This window comes from Solanum dulcamara, chromosome 11 (genome assembly GCF_947179165.1).
Source record: "Solanum dulcamara chromosome 11, daSolDulc1.2, whole genome shotgun sequence".
NCBI classification, from domain to species: Eukaryota; Viridiplantae; Streptophyta; class Magnoliopsida; order Solanales; family Solanaceae; genus Solanum; species Solanum dulcamara.
The window spans coordinates 45,031,026-45,053,438 of NC_077247.1; the positions used below are offsets into that span (position 1 = coordinate 45,031,026).

At 37.8% G+C, this 22,413-nt stretch overlaps 1 protein-coding gene across 1 annotated transcript in view; it reads left to right on the plus strand.

Annotated features, from left to right (window-relative positions):
* The window catches only part of LOC129872175 (pre-mRNA-processing factor 39-2), a 29,992-nt gene that overhangs the window by 4,913 nt on the left and 2,666 nt on the right, over positions 1–22,413 (plus strand). Inside the window, exons 3-11 of the mRNA XM_055947061.1 lie at positions 1,139–1,368; positions 1,978–2,145; positions 7,002–7,362; positions 7,441–7,584; positions 8,428–8,580; positions 8,659–8,775; positions 10,634–10,714; positions 15,480–15,629; positions 16,660–18,642. Of these exons, the coding sequence (XP_055803036.1) occupies positions 1,139–1,368; positions 1,978–2,145; positions 7,002–7,362; positions 7,441–7,584; positions 8,428–8,580; positions 8,659–8,775; positions 10,634–10,714; positions 15,480–15,629; positions 16,660–18,642 (3,387 nt within the window). The remainder of the gene's footprint in view (positions 1–1,138; positions 1,369–1,977; positions 2,146–7,001; positions 7,363–7,440; positions 7,585–8,427; positions 8,581–8,658; positions 8,776–10,633; positions 10,715–15,479; positions 15,630–16,659; positions 18,643–22,413) is intronic.

Sequence of the window (22,413 nt, forward strand, 5' to 3'; positions counted from 1 at the left end):
TGGAGGATCTGACGCGGGGCAGTCCGAGCAACATAGATCATCCCCCTTATCTAGAAGGATTCATCCTTGAATATGAACCTGCATCAAAGGACGGATGATGAGTCAACCCCCAACAAGCATTCTTGTGATACTCACCTGGCAAGAAAGTATAAAGTAGTGTCCATGTACCCTCTTCACTAGCTTGGTCCATCTCCACTTACAACACTTTTTTTTGGGATAAGGACTCATTTTTGTTATACACCCAACTATGATCAAAGTATAAAATAACAAAGTCACCATTGTAAGCACATAATACTATGTAACAACATTAAGCAACCAAACAAGAAAACGAAAATTGGGTCATGATTCACTTGATAGAATATGTTGCTCCTCACTTCTAATTTTTAGCTTCTCTGGCCTTGACCTCCATTTCTCATTTGCCATTTGACTTTCTTAGCATCATAAGCTTCTTGGTTGCTCTCTTGGCCAGAACACATCATAGGTATTACTTACCTGCTTGCAGGAACTGCGCTCTTGTAACTGTTTCTGCTTCTATGAGGAGCAGGTGTAATCAATAGTCAAACTGTTTTTCTGTTCCAGATTGGCAAAAAGGTTGAGTAGAAGATGAAATCTTCCAAGGGGCAGTCACTTGAACATAGAAGATATACATCTAGATCTGTTGATGATATCCAAACTTATGTAAGACCAAAATATTCGGAGGACTCTTCTGACAAAAAAAATATGTACTTGTCAGCAAATTTTTTTTTTTTCAAATCCAAAGAGCTCTTCTAACTTTGAATAGGTCGTCGATTCGGCATTAGATAAATGGGGTAAAATCCCCCTTTTTACAATTTACAATGAGCTGTTCATATCATTTTATCAATATGAGTATCAGCTGTATATTAGTCTTCTTCTATTCTATCAATTTTTTTTTTTGAGAAAGAGTCCTCTATTCTATCAATTAAATTCTTTTTTTATATCCTCATTCTTGCTTTAAAAAGGAAGTAAGGCCACCTCTTAATGTTAGAACAAACAAGTGAGAAAAGCCCTTTCTATCTTATTAGTGAAGCGCGCTACATGCAATTTCACATGCTTCTTCCCATTCTTATATTTTTGCCCTGTTTGGTCAATACAAGTAATTCTGTTCCAAATACTGCAGGATGATAGGAATGCGATTTGTTTGGCTTTTGACTCCTTTTTGTCTAAGTTTCCACTATGCCACTGGCATTGGAAAAGATATGCTTATCATGAGGCACGGCTGTGTAATGCTGAAAAAGCTGTTGAAATCTTTGAGCGAGCTGTGGAATCAACACCATTTTCTGTTGGTCTGTGGGTTGACTATTGTACCTTTGCTGTGAATTCGTTCGAGGATCCATTTGATATTCGTAGGTAAATCCTTGGAAATTATACTTCTGTAAGTTTCTTGAAAAAGAGGCCAGACTTACCTCCCATGTTAGTTGTTATCTATAATGATGAAAATGTTAACATCTGAGAAATATTTTCAAGCGAAAAGACAATGAAACAGTGGAATTCACTACTGAAGTAGCTATAGGAGAGCATCATTGCATCACATTCAATTAGATCAGTTAAGTCTCAATCCCAAACTAGCGTGTCCACTATATGAGTAATCTTTATCCAATTGAGAGGGTTCATCCCAGTTAATTATTTTTATACTGGCTGTCAACCTGCCATAGCTGGAGTCCTTTATCTGAGTCCAGAACCATCTATAGTTTGCACATAGACAGAAGTAGCATCCCTGCATCACATAACTCTTCTAAATACTGATATAATTAGACTTAGTTTCTTTTTCTTTTTACCTGTTCATGTTCCACCTTTCATTTTCATACAAAGTGAAAACCTCGTTATGTGCAACAATATGCTTACACGTTTGAAATTCATTAAAAGCTTCTGAAAATTCAATTGTAAGTTATGTTCATATTTAGTGAGATCATAAATAGTAATTTATATAATCAGTTTATTCTTTTAAACTTTTGACAGGTTGTTTACCAAAGGAATCTCCCTTGTTGGGAAGGACTACTTCTGTCATGTCTTATGGGACAAGTACATGTCCTTTGAGTTCTCTCAGGAGAAGTGGGGCTTCCTTACTCTAGTTTATGTACAGGCTCTACGCTTCCCCACTAAGAAGTTGCATAAGTACTATGAGAAGTACGTCTTGCTTTACTTTCTCCATTCATACATCGAGTATTTGTCTTGGTTTCAGCTTCTATTTTGAATCAACTTTTATTCTTTTCTGGTAATTGTCCCCTGAGTAAATTTCAGAGAACGGTTTTTACCCTAGATACTTTTGGTTGTGTATCATATTCTGAAATAAAATAAATATAAAGTGTTTGATTAATCACGAATAAAAAATTATTTACTTGATATAAAAAAATAAAGTGTTTGATTAAAAATATTAATTATAAAGGGCTCAAATTCGTTACTTCATACTTAAGTGGCACAAGAGTACCTACAATTAGTGGTAAGTCATGTTTGAATACTGAATTTTGAGCTTGTATAAATACTACACTGCTCTTGATGTGCTGATTCTGAGACTGCATATTTGAATTTTGATACTTCAATTGCTGAGAGCCTAAGGTTCTTCATTATCTAAAAACAGCAACGCCCCCCCCCCCAAACCGAATTTGTTTGTGAACCCTGTAAATTGTAATTTAGCAAATATCTTGCAGTGGAGCTTAGAGGAGGTAAGTCTCAGATCACTTTCTCCTCCACTACTCTCTCTCCTCCTTTTTCATTGATGGTCGTTGGAATACCTTTTCCAGCCTGACCATTGACTTTCTCTCTTCTAAACCCTCTCTGATCTTCTCCAGCATTTTTAAAGACTTTCACTCTCCTCCAAACCATTCCAAGATCTGAAAGCTTAACGTTTAAATCTCTTTCTCTCTTCTCGAAACCCTACCAGATCTACTCTCCGACCACTGGAAACACTTTTCCGACCAGACCGATATATCTCTCTCACTAAAAACCACTGCCCGTCCTGCTCTCAAGCTTGTTTTCTTGAGGTGATCAGCTAGGGTCCCTTACGGAACTTCGAGTTACTCCTCTCTGGTGGTATTTGACCGCTAGAGCAGCCATTTTCATTTTTTATTTTGTTCTTTAAAGCCTTTTATCCAGTCAAAGGCGCGCTTAAGCCCTAAAGCGAGGCTCAAAAAGTGTTGAGCGCTTTGCCTCACTTAATGTGTGTTTCAGTGTCATCATCCAGGTTCTAAGACATATTTTTCTTGCCGATGAGTCTCGTTTGAAGAGGTGACGCTAAAAAATTGATACTCTACTTTATCCTATTTTTTTTTTCCTATTTCTTTGTTCATATATTTGTCATTCATGCTTATAAGTTTTAGTGGACTAAACGTATATATTTGTGTTGTTTCTTCTTTTTCGCTTTTTTTATTAAAGCCCACACTTTATTTGCGCTTAAAGCCATAACGGACCTTAGAGCTTTATTGTGCTTTTTTACTTTTGATAACACTGCTTTTTATCTACCATGGATAATCGTAATCATATTTATTTTTGATCTGGGGGAAAGTCTTTGGCATCACAGAGACATCGAATGCTTAATGAAGTGGGTTCCTTCTCTAATACCACAATGGAATCTGATCTCCTAAGATGGAAACATTTAGTGGATGGAAGATTTTCAGTGAACAGATTATACAAGAGGGAAAATAGCGTTATGCACGAGGAAGGTCTGAGGATATGTAGGAATGTATGGAAAAGCATAGGACCTACCAAGGTGAAATGTTTTACTTGGCTAGCCTAGTAGTAAAGAGGGCATGTCTTACTCATGAAGTTCTACAAAAGAAGGGGAGAGTAGCAGTGACAAAATGTTTCTTGTGCAATGAAACTGGGGAGCCAAATAACCAGGGGCGGACCCAAGTATAGAATATCGGGTGCTCGAGCACCCATTGACCCCGACGGGAACTTGGTATATACAACAACAAACAACATACCTAGTGAAATCCCACAAAGTAGGGGTGGGTGTTCGGTTATTCGGTTCGGTTTCAGTTTTTTTATTTCTGTTTTTTCGGTTTTAAGATTATGTGTACCGAAAACCGAACCGAATTAGTTTGGTTCGGTTCGGTTTCAATTTAATAATTTTGGGTTTTCGGTTTTGGGCCTGTTTAATGGGCTAAATTTTGTTTGTAAATTGGACTATATTTTAAGGTTAAAAATTGATTTTTTTTGAAACTCAATCACATAATATTGACTCATAACAAACGTAAACAAGTATTGTTAGCTTACAAGAAATATTTTAAACTCAATCACATAATTTTAAACTCAATCTTTTTTTTTTTTAAAAAAAAAAGCAGAAGGAGGTGACCATTTATAAACCAAGTCCAATAAACCACACCTTCCACAAATTAAACAGATACTTTCTAAATGATCATAATGTCTTCAATCCAAAAGCACGGAGCAAAGCCCCTTACCAATAGCTTTTTGAAAATAGAATTCAAATATAAAATTGAAAAACAAAACTTTGGTACTTAATGACAGGAGACAATAATGCCATTGCAAAAAACACAATTTAACACTCATGCAACTAAAACTGCCTGTTCCTCTTCTTCACGTCAGACTTGGCGACCCTGAGGCTCCTGTTAACAGCACTCAACCTTCCAAGGGCTGCCTTCTTCAGATCTGGCCTGTAATAGTTGTCTGCAACCTGGTTTATTACTGCCTTGGCCATGTGGCGGAACTCCTTCTTCATTGCAGATTTGTTCAGCAAACTAGAAGGCTTGTTCTGTTTCTTGGTCTTCGTTGTATATAATAGGAAATAGGAAATTAGGAATATTTTAGTTCAGTTGGGCTATGTATATAATATATATGTATAAATTTTTTTTAAAAAAAGTATTATAAATTTTGGTTTAAATCGAAATATAAAAATCATGTTACCAAAAACCGAACCAAAAAATCGAAATTACAAAAATATGAACCGAAAACCAAAATACCGAAACCGAAAAACCAAAAAAATTTGATTCGGTTTGGTGTTTCGGTTTTTTGGTATTTATGCCCAGCCCTACCACAAAGTAGGGTATGAGGAGGGTAGAGTATACGCAGACCTTACCGCTACCTCATGAAGATAGAGAGGCTGTCTCCGAAAGACCCTCGGCTCAAATGTATCAAACCCAAGTGAAAGAAGAAGACAACAATAGATATAGCATAGCAGTTAAAAGAAGAGCAAAGTAAATTCTAACAGAAAAACAAACAGTAGCAAACTAATGTGATAATCAAAAAGCAATAACAACCCAACTACAAAGACGCGACTAGTCCTATGACAGACCCTAAATCGTCACAAGACAAGACAACATTCTACCCCTACTAGCATTCTACCCTAATACGCGACCTCCACTCTTTCCTATCTAGAGTCATGTCCTCAATAATATGGAGTTGTGCCATGTCCTATCTAATCACCTTTCCCCGATACTTTTTCGGTCTGCCCTTACCCCTCTGCATACCCCCTAAATCCAACCTCTTGCATCTCCTAACTGGGGCGTCAACACACCTCCTCTGAACATGCCCAAACCATCTTAGTGTCGCTTCCCTCATCTTGTCTTCTACAGAGGCCACTCCCACCTTCTCCCGAATACCGTCATTCCTAATCTTGGTATATGTATATAGATTATACTGGAAAATCGATATAAGCTATTCATGAGCACCCATAAACCAAAAGGTCTGATGGGTGCTTTGGTTCTGAAGCTGATGTTTGAGTGTTCCAATGTCCTCTAGCGAGGGTTCAAATCATGTTACTGCAACATGTTTTTACATTTTTACTCTTCTTTTATACTTTTTCACTGCTATTTACTTTTTTTTTCTTTATTATTTTCCAATTTTCTATTTTTAATATTTTATTTACTAACTAAACTATAAAAATGTTAGTAAGCTTCTAGAAAGGAACACTTCTTGGCGAGCAACTTTACATTAAAGGAATTGAGCACTCATGACCTTCAAATTCTGGATCAGCCACTGCAAATAACCATCTTTTTTTGCATTGCAAGTTCACTGCCCAATTGTGGAATCTGTTTTTCAGTCTTACAAAGACTAGGACAATGCCTGAGCATATAGTTGACCTGATGAGTTGTTGGATTAGAAGAGGGAGAAGCGAGCGCCAGGAAATGGAGGATAACACCTTCATGGATTTGGTGGACAATATGAAAATAGAGGAATGGAAAATGTTTTGAAGATAAGATTAAGTCCATCCATGATATCAAATGGAATTGCTTAGTGACTTTATTTTTTTTGGTGTAAAGAAAATTGTATAGAGGAAGTAGAAGAGTTGGTTGATTTCCTAGGAGCACTGTAAAGCTAGATCTTGCTACTTTGTAACTTTTTTTGAGGGTGGCCAGCAATCCCTAATTGCTGAGGAGCACAACAGTACTAGTTATCAAAAAAAAGGTTCTTCATTATCTATGCTCAGAAAGTACTAAGTAGGCCATATTACTTTATTTTATTAAACTTCGAAGAATGAAGGCTCTAGTCCCTTTCTGGCCTTGGTAGAAATTCACGTGCTAAATGGATTGGATTACTCCAAAAAAGTATATGACTAAAAGGTTAATATGCTCAGTGCTGATAAAGGGTATGTGCTAAAAAAGTTATTTAGATATGTGGAGAGGCATTTCTTGTACCTGGATTGCCAATATCTGCTAATTCTTATCAAACCAGTCCCTAAGTAGGCATTTTATATTTTTCCATTATTTCCTGATTCGTTATTTTCAAAACACCCCTTTAGGACAGTAAAAGATTTACATGGTCTCCTATTATTAATAAAATTTTATTTTCTGAAAAATGGATGCACAGTTGTATTACATTACCAACAACATTGCCCTTAACATAACCTGAGTTGGTTCATGGTAAGGCAAAAGGTGAACATTTCTATTTAATGGAATAGTTCTATGTGCTAGGTCAGCACCTGCCACCTCTTGCCACATTCTGTTTGATTGTATCTTCTCTGCTTCAGCTTTAAAGCATATCATTTGTGAATCCTAAAAAGTTCATATACCTTATTAATTATCCAGCTTTAAGAAGCTTGTAACCAATTTAGAAGAGGAGATTCTACATCTCAGTGATGACAGCCGTGAAGTACAACTAAAGGAATTATCCGATGCAACAGTTGCGTTATCAAATAAAGAAATTGCTCAAGTTGTTAAGGACCTCCAGGATCCTAGTGACAGTTCAATCAGAGTGAAAGCACTGTATAAGTACAGATACTGTGGAGATCAGCTATACCGGAAAGCGTGTCAACTAAAGGAAAAAATTAAAAGTTTTGAATCAAACATCCAGAGGCGATATTTCCAGGCAATTCCTCTTGACAACTATGAGCTGAAGAACTGGCATGATTATCTCGACTTCATCGAAAAGCAAGATGATTTTGATTGGGTATGCTTTAGTGTTCCCTGAAGATATTGGGGATTCCTGCTTGATTTTACTCCAAAATTGTAAACTATTCTGCCACAGGCCCTAAAACTGTATGAGAGGTGCTTGATATCCTGTGCCAACTACCCTGAGTTCTGGATACGTTATGTTGATTTTATGGAGACTAAGGGAGGACGAGAGCTAGCGATTTTTGCTTTAGAACGAGCAACAAAAGTTTTCTCAAAGGTAACTTCAAAATACTTCCTGGACAGGCATTGGTTGACAACGACTTCAATTTTCTCTTGAATGTTGAATCACTTTTCTTTTATTGATTGGTTTGTCTTACTGCTATAGCTGGATCTGGTTAAGTGAATATGTAAGTTAATCAGTTATAATCTTGAGTGCTTACTTTTTTTAACTTTTAAATTAAGCAATTTACCAACCTCAGATTTGCGATTTGGATCACTTGGTTTACCTGCAAATATGTTCACTAGTTACTTTTATACCTGCATAAGAGCAAGTTCTAGCAAGTGCTGGTTATCCCTATTGAGGAAATGGTAACTGCCCCCTATGAATTCTGGAGACCAATTTTTCCCAGTTAAATTATCAATAACGGAAAGGTCTCATAAAAAGAAAAGAATCAATAACAAAAAATTTGAACATTTGGAAGACTGAGTAGTACAGTGCGTGTTTCAATATGAGGGCACCAAGAAGCACATTATGTTCCTACAGACTGTTCTTTCTATAGCAGTGCGACTTGTTGAAAGTAAGCTTCATTTGAATTATTCTAGTTGAAGTTTTCTTTCCGAGTTTCTGATGTTTGGTGGTTGTGGGATTACACTGGGCATGTTGTTGTTTCTGATGGTTGGGTTAGTAAATTGTTGCTGCCTGGACAAATTCTTCACCAAAATTTCTAGAATTTGCTCATGAATGAAATTACTTGCTAAAAACACTTTTATTTACAAGAGAGTGATAAGATAAAAGGACGCAGTGTTTCAAAACTAAATCATACAGTTGAGTTCTCTGGACACCATATATTATATTGTTCAATGTTAAGCAAGGAGTCTTATCTCTAAGTGCTTCATGCAGAATGTTCCAGAAATCCATCTTTTTACTGCTAGATATATGGAGCAAATTGGAGATCCAGATGGTGCTCGTGCTTCCTTTCCTCCTATTAATGCAGATTGGGACTCCTGTTTCATTCAATATGTTACTAATCGAGCAAATATGGAAAAACGTCTGGTATGTACTAAGTTAAACAAGTTGTCCTAAATTGAGTAACGGTAATTATCATAAGACATTGCTTCCTGAATTTGCCAGGGAAATTGCTCAGCTGCTTGTGATATTTACAAAAGAGCAATTAATATGGCAGTAAAGGAGCAGAAATTCCAATGCATTCCTATGCTATACATTGGTTATTATCGTCTTCGACACATGGTATGCAATTTATGCTGCAGCTTAAAACACATTATTTCACAATTGTTGGTTTAGTGGTTTCTTTTGATGTTTCACTGGTTGGGGGGACAAGGGAGTGGGAGATAGAGAGAGAATTATGGATGCTTTCTCGACAGATCTCTTTGGATAATCAATCTCAAGGAGTTTCAATCATTTTACCCCCTATTTTGACTTTTATGCCTTTATCTATTGTCATACCATATTTTAAGTTGAGTTGCTGCTTTCCTACTCTAATGATCCTTAACCTTTGGCTTTCATTGAAAGGGAGAAGAAGCTAACCAAAAATGGGCCGGAAACATGTCTCAACTTTGGAAAGTTCCTAGAGTTTCATTTGAAGGAAAGGAGGATAAAGTTACTTTTTTTGATGACCGAGTAATTCGTCTGGAGCCAACAACAGCCTTCGAAACTCGGGGATGATATCCCCCTTTACACTTCTCCACTTATATGCTGATCTTAGTTCGCGTGTCCATTTAGCTTTTGAGCTAATTTGGACACCACCACCCTCCTCTCCCTTTTTTTGGTGGTACTTAGTAGAACAGTCCTACACTGTTGCTTCCCCTTTATCTTGTCAAAGTTTGGGATGCCAAACTCAAAGCTGTACTTTTGCCCATTTCAATGATCAAAGTTGGAAATTAAAAAAAAAAGAAGGATAGAATTATTGAACTCTTACTTGATACAGAACAAGAGTCAAAAGGAGATGTAAGAGTAGAAAATGTTGATATGACAGGGAGGGAAATTATTCAGTTGTCACACAAAAAGGGGATGACACATAGTGGTATACATGAGGGGAACAGGGAATAGGAAGGGTAAAGGTGGTGGTGGAGGAAAAAAATGATGGGGTAAGAAAAATAAATGGTCAATGGATAGTCATTAGTTGGATGTGATGGAATGAATGACCTGAACAAAAAGGTAAGATTGGGGGCAGACTGACTTTGTTTTTCAAGAAACTACAAATGGAGGCCGTGCTAGATAGTATTATAGAAGTGTGCCGGGAGGGGGAGATGGGAGAAATATGACTATATACCAGCTAGGGGAAATTTTGGTGGTATACAATTTACTATGAGATGAGAGGAAACTAGGAAGTATGGAGATAAGGAGAAGTGAGTTCATGTTAGTGGCTCGGTTTAGAAATACCAGGAATGGGTTGGAGTGGGGATTCGGAAGGGAGTGTGTGGTCTTACGGGAAGGGTTCCGAGGAAACTATTTTGAAAGAGATGACAGTTGTTTTTCGGGAAATGGAATATCCCATGGGTGCTAGGAAGGGACTTTGACACTATCAAGTTCCCAGAGGAAAGGTGGTAGGCGACGAAGGAGTTTTCGGAGTTTATCAATAACCATTTCCTTATTAATCTCCCTTTGACAGTTGCTTGTCTTACTCAGTTTCTTCTAAAGCAGGCTTAACAGGTCCCAGTTGCCCGGTATCCAGGAAAACCCCGGACCAGCCACTTCCTTTTAGAAAGCCCACCCCCAGCCCCTTTTACCGGTTCGAGGGCTTACCCGTGCAGTCCGGGCTGGCGCAGCCCATCAGACACCCATATCTATAGACATAATTAAATTTAGAAGTTTATTACATTTATTGGGAGATTGCAGATTGTTGCTCAAATGTAATCATGAGAAAGTATTGTCACTTAATATCTAGCTCAGTAAAGGGTGAGTGAGACATGTTGTTTGGTTTAATGATATTCTACTTCATAAAAATGAGACGTGTTGTTTAGTACAAGGTCTTGTCTTTGTAAACCATTTCATATTGCGGTTAATACAACTTAATTGTAATAGCTCTTTCTATGGGTCTTGCTCTTTTTCTTGGACAGAATCTGATACTACCTTTCATTGGTGCCAGATCACTTCTAGTGTGGAGGCTGCAAGAGATGTAATAATTGATGGAATAAAGCGTTTCCCTGGTTTTAGACTTCTTTATGAGGTATGTTTTTCTTATCTCTGTTGTGGAAAGGATGCCCTTCTTGCAACTGGTAGTTTATGTCAATACTCCCTCCTCCAAATTGAGTTTCCTTGGAGTTGGGACATTGTAAAGTTGAGTATTTTAGAAAGCTGTTATTTAATGAGATACTCAGGAAGAAGTGAGGTCCATAGCTTCAACTTTTGTATCAGATTGTAGAAAATATATATAGTACTATTATGAAGTATGCGAGTATTATGTAAACTTCATGTTATACTATTAGTTAAAAAAAATTCTTTATGGAAGTAGGCAAAAAAAATTATGAAAAAATTATCTCTAACCTCAATTCCATAGATCTGAGTTAATTGATCCGTCAATTAACATAGAATCTTCTTCGATATTGCTCGGACTCTCCAAAAATGTTGTTGAACCCGTGTCGGATCCTCCAAAAAATGCACTAATTTTGGAGGATCCGACACATACCCATCGGTATTTTTGATGAATCCGAGCAACATAGATCTTGTTAATTAACCTATAACTTCCTTCCCAAGTTTCATTAAGGCTAATAGGGAATATCACCCTTTGAAAAGTAGCAATAAAACACGAGATTAATCAAACAAACAAAGATCCAGTTCATAAACAATAAGAATTCATCAATACAAAAGCAACAAGAGATAAATCAAAGCCCTAGCTACGTAGTATCTTTACTAGCACTATTCATAATATGAAATTAAACTAATTACACCACTGATATTCATTACAAAACAAGGAATTGAATATTAAAGTAAGAAAAGATAAGAAATTCTCAATTAAAGTGATCCAATATTCAATCTTCAAGGTGTTTGAGTGTTGATTCCTTGCCCCCACAGCTTGAAAATAGCCACAAGTAGCCATTTCTGTGGGAATTAAATGGTGCATGCCTAGGAGCACAGTTGATTTTTTACTTTCATGGCACAAACAGGATATGCATAAAACGTCGGGTTACATCTGGAAATCTATCTCAGCAGTAGTTTGGTGGGTCGTATAGAGAGAGAAATGCTAGAGTTTTTGGCTTATAAGCCAAAAGGCATAAGTTAAGAGCTCTAACTTATAGCTTATTTTTGTCTTTTTGGCTTAAAAACAAGTGTGTAAAAGCACTTATTTTATTTTATCCAAACACTACAAAAGTGCTTAAAAGCTATTTTGGTTTAAAGAACTTCAAATAAGCCAATACAAACAGGCTCTTAATCTAAACGACAAATGTTTATTTTTGCTTAGTTTTTGGTGCAACATAACCTCAACAAATGTATTAGAGTTGGAGGTGTTGACTGACTTTCTTAGCTCTTTACACTCATTGTTAAGTTATCTTTTGGATGTACTTCTGTCCAGCTTTGTCTTAAAGTTGCCCCCCTCTTTACATCAATAATATTCTTTCAGTTACCTATCTGGAAAAAAAAGTAGCCAAAGATTTTGATAATTCCATTCAAAAGTTGCTTATATACCTCCGAAATTATCCAAGTTGAAATTCCAAAATAGTATTCACATCTGCCCAGGTCAGTAGCGAATCCAGAGCATAGTTTATGTGTTCACAGAACCAGTAGTGTCACGACCGAAAAACTGAGGTCATGATGGCACACATCTCAAAACCCAATCTGATGTGTAACCCTAAAAATAAAATTCATACAAGACTCCCAAAGGGGAAAGTGATTCCACGATTTAAATAAAAAGAAAAAAAAAACAATGAAGAAATTATCCCAAAACCTGGTGTCATAAGTATAAAGAGCATCTAATACAATGTTCGAATCTGAAGATACAACATAAGTCTCTGAATGATACAAAAGACTGAAAAATAAAGATAGACTAGTGACGATCCGAATTCTGGGACCTCACCACTAATCTGAGAATTACACAATCCGCTAGAATATTAACTGCCACGTGGGGTACCCCGACTAGTATCTGCATCAAAAAGGGACACAGAAGTAGGGGTGAGTACAATTCACATGTACTCAGTAGGTTTTAGCTGACTGAGTATAAGGAATTAATCAAACTTATGAAATAAACTAAGGAACGCTTCCACCTGCATATAGAAAAGTCCCACTTCGGCATCGGTGCCGTCAGTTTATATATATAGTGGCACGAATAAAGTATAATAACAACTCATAATCACAATTAATCAAATAATTCAAGCAGCACAAATGTCAATGCAATGCAATGCAATATGATGATGCAATGATGTGGTGGTACGGTGGAATCAAGACTGTCGCACAGCCTGTCGTATACACCTGCCGAGCTGTGCTACCAAGCTGGACCCATGGGGGTCTCGCAGACCATATACCTCAATCTCATTATCCTTGCCACCTCCTCGTGGTCAAGGGATCACAATGCATCCACTACCCTGCCGGAAAACTGCCTCGGTCAGGGACTCAAGATACAAAGGTTAGGATCACAATGCATCCATTACCCTGTCGGAAAACTGCCTCGGTCAGGGACTCAAGATACAAAGGTTGGGATCACAATGCATCCACTACCCTGCCGGAAAACTGCCTCGGTCAGGGACTCAAGATACAAAGGTTTAAAGGTGTTTCATTTTCTTTCTCAAAAAGAATTTCCATATTTCTCAACTTCCCATGTTTCATGATATGATGAATGAGGATGAATGCATCAAAACACATATGCATGGAAGTAATAATCAACTCACATGTGGTATAAGGTTCAAAGTTCTCAAAACTTAACCTACACATGATATTCACCCTCAATAAATAGTAACGGGAAGAACACACTTTCATTTAAATATTCACCCCTTTCTCAACAATATTTCAATACCCAAGTATGCTCAAAAACCCCAACTCAATCTCTCAGGCGGCATCACAAGTCAAATAATATACTCAAGCCTCTCTCTTAGGCAAATCATAATTCACATGCTCTCAAAGCAAATAAGATAACAAATAAGGCCCCCACACGGGCTATGTAATACAAATAAACCCCGTCACGGCAACACATTAATAAATAAGCCTCCACACGGACATCACAATATATATAACATTCTCAACTCATACTACAACCCCATCCCAAAGTCTATAACATATGAATGACTAATTACCCCATCTCAATCTCAAAGAAAGATAGCCAAACCTACCTCAATTGCCGAAACCGCACTCAAATACCTCCACCGGACAAGCAAATCTCGAATTCAGCGCCCGGAATGACAATCCACTATCAACAATGAAACATACACGTCACAAGGAGTCCAATGACACCCATATTGATAGGTTTCGGAACCGGGGGTAAAATGGTCCAAAAATTAACTATTTTCGAAAAGGGTCAAATCTGTAAATTTATTGAACAATCCCATTCTATTGGTAATAAGGAACTCATGGTTGAAAAACCCATAAAAATAGAGCTCAAAACGAGTTGGAAATCACAATTTTCCTTAAATTCGGATTAGGGAAGAAACAAGGATTTTTGGGGTTTGAAACTAAAATTTAAGAGTTAAAATCGTCAAAAACTTAATGAAAAAGGAAGGTTTTAGGTCAAAAATCACTTACCCAACACTTTGCCTCGAAAATCTCTTCTCAAATCACCTCAAGGAGTTCAAGAACTCAAACAAATGTTGAAAAAAATATTGAAATGGGAAGAAAGGGGCATTTTCTGCCCAAAAAGTTACTGTTCACGCGTGTTACTGTTCACGCGTGTTACTGTTCACGCGTGTTACTGTTCACGCGTGTTTTGTACAAATTTACGAAAATCACCCTCAAGGTCATTACAATTAGCTTTTGCTCGGACCCTATATTTTATTAGAGATCCATAAAATATCTACAAAGATGTGATTATGAACCCATTTATTACTGTATATTAACTTGTAATCGCTGTAGCAATCCATAAATTTCAAATCCTCGATTTGCCTAGGCCCCAGGTCATAGTTCTCCGTGATCGCCGAATGATGCATCGCTACCCGAGAGAGTAATGATTTTAATATATCTGGGAGCTCTGTAATGCATCATTATTGTGGTAGGGGCTTTGCTGTTGCAAATCTTTACCTTTCCCTTCTTCGCTAACACGTGCTACTATCGCGATAATTTGCCTACAGCAAATATTTTCTTATGTCCTCTTCATTGTGGCTCACTTTTTGACTAGTTTTCTTCCATAACCTCTCTTCCTTGAATGCGTAGCTGTCAATGAAGCTGGTGAAACCTTGGAGAGACCTGTGTTCAAATTCCAACTGAACCAAAACATGTTAGGTGATTTCTTTTCATTTGCTTAAGCCTTTGCAGGTAGAGTTACTTGGTGGAATAGTCGAGGCATGCACAAGCTGGCCCAGACATCACCATTATTTAACCACGAGTATTTTTTCTAAAAAAAGAAAAAGAAAATAGCATTCAGTTTTCTGTTAGTAGGACAATTTGTAAGTAATAGGTTCACACTCTTGAGTTTGGAAAGGTTTAACGCCAATTGCGCATTTGGAATTCTGTTGTGTAGTGAGGATCCCATTGTTAATAATAAAGAACTCTCGGGGGCATCTATATTAAGAAGTCAAAATCACCATCTATATTTTGTGGCTCGCTCCCGGGTCTTAACTTTTATCATTTAATGGAGCTAGCATATCTACTTTTGTACTCTTTGCATCTTCTTGATGCCGGTAATGAAACAACTTACTTCATCAAAAAAAAAAAAAGGTACACATCTTAAAGTTACTACTCTTTTGACTCTTTTGCTTGAAAAGATCCTGAAGAGCTTCTAAGTTGTGAGCTATTTTGGCACTACATGAGATTTGTGACAAATACCAAATAATGAATATATTCTACTTCTGCAGGAATTGATAAGATTTGCAATGGTGCATGAAGGAACTAAGCAATTGAGCATTGTAGACTCTATCATAGCTAATGCAATCTCTCCTGTGTCAGACGTATCCCAAGATTTGGATGTAAAAGATCGAGAGAGTATATCCTTATTATTTTTGGAGGTGAGAGCCCCCCTCTAAATGTTTCAGTTCTTTATTGTTTTCTTTTCTTATTCTCCATTTTGGCTGTGGAAGGAAAAATGAGGAGGGAATTCTCTTATGAAGTGGAAAAATTGCTCAATATTTTCGTGGCTTCATCTGTTTGCTGATTCTGCTGGTCAGCTGGGTCCATCAACAATTAATGGAATGGAAATCTGAAAGAAATGACTTCAGTGCAACATAATCAAGTATCTATTTCATAAGAATTTTACTAGTGAACATGTAGGGACAACTAACAACAGTTTGGAAGTGAGCTGAACACTGATGTGCATATTGTAAACTTGATCCAACAGTTCACATCTATCAACATGTTATCAAATCTTCCTAACTAGCTGAGGTAGAAGAGGATTGTGTCACGACTAACTAAGTCATATCATACTAAAGTGAATGAGAAAACTTTGAAACTGAGTGATTTAAAAAAGACACACTCAGTATGCATACATGATAAGTTGATTTTTCTTTTGATGTATAGTGATTTTTCCCTGGACCCGCGCATAGAGGGAGCTTAGTGCACCGTCTGCCTTTTTTATTTTATGTATAGTGATTTTCTACTTTAGATCTCATCTTAAAGTACAAAATGTATGTGGGATGGTCTCAGTTTCAACAGTGAGTTTATTTCTAATTGTTATGCAATAATTACTGTTTCTAGACAAACCACTTCCACCTTTAACCAGCCAATAGTGTGAATACCACCTGCCTACAGGAATAACAATTTTTAACCAAGAACTCAGTTTACTTGAAACTTCTGATTCAGTTTGCTAGGAGATATGCTGGCCCTTACCAAATCTGCACCATACTAAAAGCAAAACGTTTACTTGTTTTTCTTCTTTACAATTCCTCATGGTCTTGTATCTACTGAATCTGGCCCTAGGTTTCTATAAAGTGAAGTGTCCTTTTTTTAAATTATATTTACCAAGTTTTACTATTTTGTGTTTTGGATGTCTTAAATGTACTTTCACCTGTCCCTGATAATCATCATTTATGGTTACAACAGTTAGTTGATCTTTGTGGTTCTATCTCTGAGATAAGAAAGGCATGGAGTCGTCACATCAAATTGTTTCCTCAGTTCATAAGAACCAATACCTCATCTAAACACATAAGTACTGAGAAGAGTGCACTGAACAGCTTTACTGAGCAAAGGAGAAACATTTCCTATGTCTTAGTTAATCAGCCATCAAAAGGACCGAGTTCTGGCCATATGATCCAGCTGTCCAAACGAGAGCAGGTGCATTTACTGACACTTGAAGATGGGAATCAACCAGATCAGCTTTCTGCAGACCCGTCTTTAGCTGTGGTCAATGGCAATGATGTGACTGGTAAACAAGAACAGCTATCTCCAGAAATGGAAGATCTATCCAGTGGAAATGGCTCTGGAAAAAATGAGTTGTCATTTGAGCCTGTGGTTCAATCAAAGGATGATTCATCTACGCCGATGGAATTAAGTCATGGTCCATCACAGCAGAGGAGAGAAGATTTGCCTGGACCAATGGACTTCTCTTATGATTCCATACCCCAACCTGGAGAAGATGTATCCAAGTCTCCTGGGCCTGTACTGGACTTTAAAAAACCACCAAGGCCCTTTTCTGTTTTAGAAGCCTCACAAGAACATCCAAGTTCAGAAATTATCAATCGAGATCAGGATGTTGAACTTGAACAGCCACCAATGCCGGTTTCCTTGGAGTATCTTTCCTTGGTTTCTGGGGAAACGGAATCCCAGGACTTTGTTGCCATGCATTCTGATGATCTTGAAAGTGGTGAAGAAATTCCTTCATCAAGCACGGGCAAACCACAAGATCCTGTAAATGATGGAAATGGACCAGTTAGTTGTTCATCTCCAGCTGTTACTGCTGAAAGTTCACAGCTAAATGATACAGTCGCAGTTCCTGAGGGAAATAGTTCAAAGGTGCCCAATCAACCTGCAGGATATGATCAGCAGCCACAACGAGCTGCTTCACAAGAACTGCGCCTGTGTGATTCTCAGGGTGATTCACAGATCCAACAGGTCCTGGATAAGGCTACTGTGCAGTGTCAATCAGGTACATCTCAGGGGAATATCCCGAGTAACCAATGCTGGACATTGAATAATATGCCACAGCCGATCTCCATGTCTGGAAACCATCCCCAGGCGTCTTCCTCACCTGTTTCTTATTCTCAACCAAGTATAGCTCAACATTCTGTGAACAATAGCCAGCAAATTGGGCTGAATCCCCATCACGAAGCATTGAATAAAAAATCACGACACATCTCTCTATCAGAAAACCACGCTCAAATGTCTTCCTCACATGCTTCATTTTCTCAACCAAGTACACCTCAACATTCTGGGCAGAGTAGGCAGCAAATTGGGCCCTTACACCACCAGGAAGCACTGAATCAAACATCGCAACACCATTACCAGCAGCAGCATCTTTTGCACGGCCAGTATCAGCAAAATCAGCTGCAAATGCAACAGCCCTACACTAGTATACAACAGCAACAGATGCATCCACATCCAAGTCAACAGCTGTATCAGCAGCAGCAGCTTATTCAGCAACAGAGTCAGCAGCAAACACCTCTACCGCAACAGCAACAGTATTTCCAGCAAATTCATTCTTCACAATATCAACAACAGCAATATCTTCTGCACCAGCTACAATATTTACCACAGGTACACCAACTATGGCAACAGCAGTTTCAACAGCAAGCACAACAGATGCAACCACAGGAAGGCCAGCAAACGCAGCAACACTTTCTGCAAACACAGGAGCAGCTGGAGCAATATCGTCAGTCCCAAGAACTTGCATACCAGATGCAACAACATGGTTATCAACTACTCTTGCACCAGTACCAAGTACATCAACAAGGATATCAGAGTATGCAACAACAACAACAATGGCAACAACAGGGACATCTCCAATTACAGCAGTACTCTCACCTACAACAGCAGCAATGTCATCATCTGGAGCAGCAAACAGATGAGGATTACAATCAAACTCATCAGGTTCATTCCTTATAATTGCTTATCTTATTGAGTTGCTATCTGATGATGGGTTTTTTTCTTAAAAAAATGGAAGAGGAAAATCAATATAGAATAAGATACCTTGGAATATTTAGAATTTAGTTATAGAATATTTAGTCACTTTATTAGCATACAAATTTATAACCTACCATATTATGCATAGCTCAAATTGCGATATAAGGATCACCTTTGTACATCGTTAATCAAGTGACTGACAATTTTTTCTATTTTCACTTAAATATGGTTGACACTCATTCCATTACTTTAAGTTTGAAAAATACCTCTACAAATTTCAACTGCATGTTCTCTAGAGTATGTGGACCACAAATTAGAAGGGGAAGTGAACTACGGTATGAGTTATCTACTATGGGAGGCCCATGAAGCCAAGCTATTACACCCCAATTGGGCCTGGTCACCTGGGCCTTGGTGTGACCGGCACTCGATGCCTTAACTTGCATGAGCGAATCAGCTAACATGACATACCCTTGAGACATATGCGGAATAGAATGAAATAGATTCATGAATAAAGTCTTTAAAAAAGAATTTCCATTCATAAAGCTTTCATTAAGTTCAAAACTTTTCATAATAACATATCCAATAAATAGAAAGAACTGTTACATAAATGGATGTCTAGACGCGTCTATCTATGAAGTCTCTAACATATAATTAAAAAAATGTTGTTGGGACAGGACCCTAACATACCCATACATAAGCAAAACTGAATAAAGAAGACTGTCTCATGAATCAAGTGGGGCTCACCAATAAGCTGATAATGCAGAATCTTAGCGAACAACTCTGTCGTTCTGCGTATCTGTATCTACATCGTGAAATGCAGCCCCCGGCAAAAGGGACGTATTACATGTGGAATAGTACTCGTATACAAAATGGCATGGAATGAAACATTAGAATAATATATGAGCTGAAAGGACAACCAATGAGTATAAATAAGACATGGAAAGGAATCAAAGGATTCAATCATTAGGTTGACCTTAATGTTTCGTCTTTGATCATAAGTTCGTCCATTATGGGAGTTTCTTAGTTTGACCAGCATAATCCATCATGTGAGCACATGGAGTTCAATCTTGGCTCGATTGGCTAAGCCATCCCACCTTGCTGGGGCATGAGATAGACATTCCATAAGTTAGCATTGGATCCATATCATATCCACAAGTGGATGGCATAGAGATATCACCGAAAAGTTCAGAACAATCCTTATCCTACATTGGCACACGTAGTTTCGGGCTATTGTCGTAGGACTCACGCCTTCTCAGTTAACAATAATATTCCCAACTCATTATGTGGTAAAGTTTAGTTCAAGGGCTCATAAATCATAGTTCATTCCATCATCTTGTTCATCATATCGTAAAATCATAAGTTTCTCTTTTGAAGAAAAAATATAATTCATATTAGCATATTTTTCATGGGAGAATAGTGAAATTCATGGAATAGGATCATAATGAGACCCTAAGGATTTCATAAAGAGTTCATGGTGTTCATAGTAAATTTACATTAACAAAGCATGTCTTTTCATAATTAACCCTACTATCTCATGGAGAGAATGTACGGTTTTTCAACGAAACGTAACATGGGGAAAAACAATAATGCTCCTGCATGAAAAGATAGTCTAACATACCTTAATCGCTCCAAAATACTTGAAGAAGAACTCAAAAAATCCGTTCTTGAGATGGGTTTTCAAAAGATTGAAGTGTAGAATCGCACTTAGAATCCATAATCATATGTTAGAATTGCTTGGAATTACTTAGAATATGCTTACCTTGATATGGGAGGAAGAGGAGAAGAGAGAGTACTCGTGCTAGGGCTTGGAGAGGTATAAAATGGAAGAAAAATCAGGATAAAGCGTATTTATAGAAGCTGTGTCGGGCGATTTACGGCGGCCTAGATCTCCAAGTACTGTCCGTGAATCGGACATACCGTCTGTAGGTCTGTCCGTAAATCATACCGGGCCCTTAAGTAGTAGCCTCGAAATCGAGCATGGTCAAGACGGTCCCTATATCAATTTCACGGTCGTAAGTCGTGTCCGTAACTGGCGTTGTCGATTCCGGAGGCTTCACATATGGTACTGGGTACGACCGTGGATTTCAATTACAGACCGTATGGGATCCACGCCTGCGTCTCAAGTAAATCCAGTAACATCACTTATGGTGCCATATACGGTCATAGAAGTCGTTTGTGGTCTGTATGTTGGCCGTACATGGACACCAATCCTTAAACAGTAGCTCAACTTTGGGGGACCTTCAAGCACGATCCCGTGTACAATCCATATGTCATTTTATGGCCTAACATCCTCTCCACACTTAGAATCGTAGAAGCTTCATATCTTAGTCCCTCTGTGGATCCAGTATGGATCGTAAGTTGAGTCATTGAGGCCATAATTCAATTTTGTCACTGTAGATGAAATGTACGGCCCCGTATGTCATATATACAGCCATACTTGGCACAAAATTTCCAAAACTCAGTTCCTTTAATTCCTTAATACTTCCACACTTGTGCGATGATGTAATACATAAAATTAAACCTTAGTTCATCTGAATGATCAAGTTCCCGTGATTTGGATCAGGTTATTCATATTCCATGGGTCAAACCTTAGCCCGAAGGTACAGATGTTATAGAATCATGGGTTGAATCTATTTGGCAGGATTCATTGAACAAAGAAAGAAAGGAGTTCAATTTTAGCTCTTAGAACGAAAGTATTCTCATCTATTCAAGACATGGATTCAATAGATGGAGTTCATTGATATATCCCACTTCATGACAGTAAATTCACATGGCATAGCGATGGTAACAGCAGTTCAGCATCAGTAGTTTATAGGGCTTTGATCTCCGCAAAGTATGTCCACGTACATTAAACTGAGATTATCCAGAACCTTCTCTGATCATATATTTGTAACTCTAGACTGTGGGAAGCAAAGTGTAAATCTTATTCAAGTTTTAAATATGTGACTAACTGCAAAGAGTCTTGTGGATCAACTGAAGAGCTGGTGGTTTTGCGCCAACTATTCTAAACCTGGCACTGTTTTAACCCCCCCTCCACCCGCCCCCCCAAAAAATGTAATTTTTGAGATGTGATAAGGAACATTGAAGCTCCGAAGTGTTTGAGAGACTGGAAACAAGGTCAGCTGAGATGCTTGATTGTTTACGAGGACTAGAATCATCGAAGAAAGAGAATGGACGGTAGTAGAGTACCAGATATATAGTCTAGAGGATTCAGAAGAGATGGCAAAAAGTTGAGGAAGTTTCATGGAGGCAAAAAACTAGCCGCAGCTAACTTATAGAGGTAGACAAAAAACAATATTATTCGAAGGAAATAGCCAATCTGAGTAGAAGATACAATTATATAGATAAGTTGGAAGTTGAAGGTGGAATGATCTTAGAGTTCTATGAATAGCTGTTTCAAGTAGGAACTTGGAGGCCAGAGTGGGGTCAAAATGGATGATTTTCAATAAAGAAAGAGATTTGTTGCAAAGACTTTATCTGGAAAGGATGTACTGGGTAACTAAAAATAGTGCTGGAGACAAGCTCCAGGATTGGACAGTTCCAGCATTCTATCTGACAGACCGGCCTATTTTATTTTATTTTTTAAAAAAGTTGTATTTAAAAATTTCAACACTCCTAGCAAACATAAATATGTGAGAGGAGTGTCAATGCTACTTTTATTTCCTTAGTTAGAAAGGGGCCACAGAGTTGAAAGATTTTAGGGCAGTTAGCTTACTTGGCAGCATCATAAAAAAATCC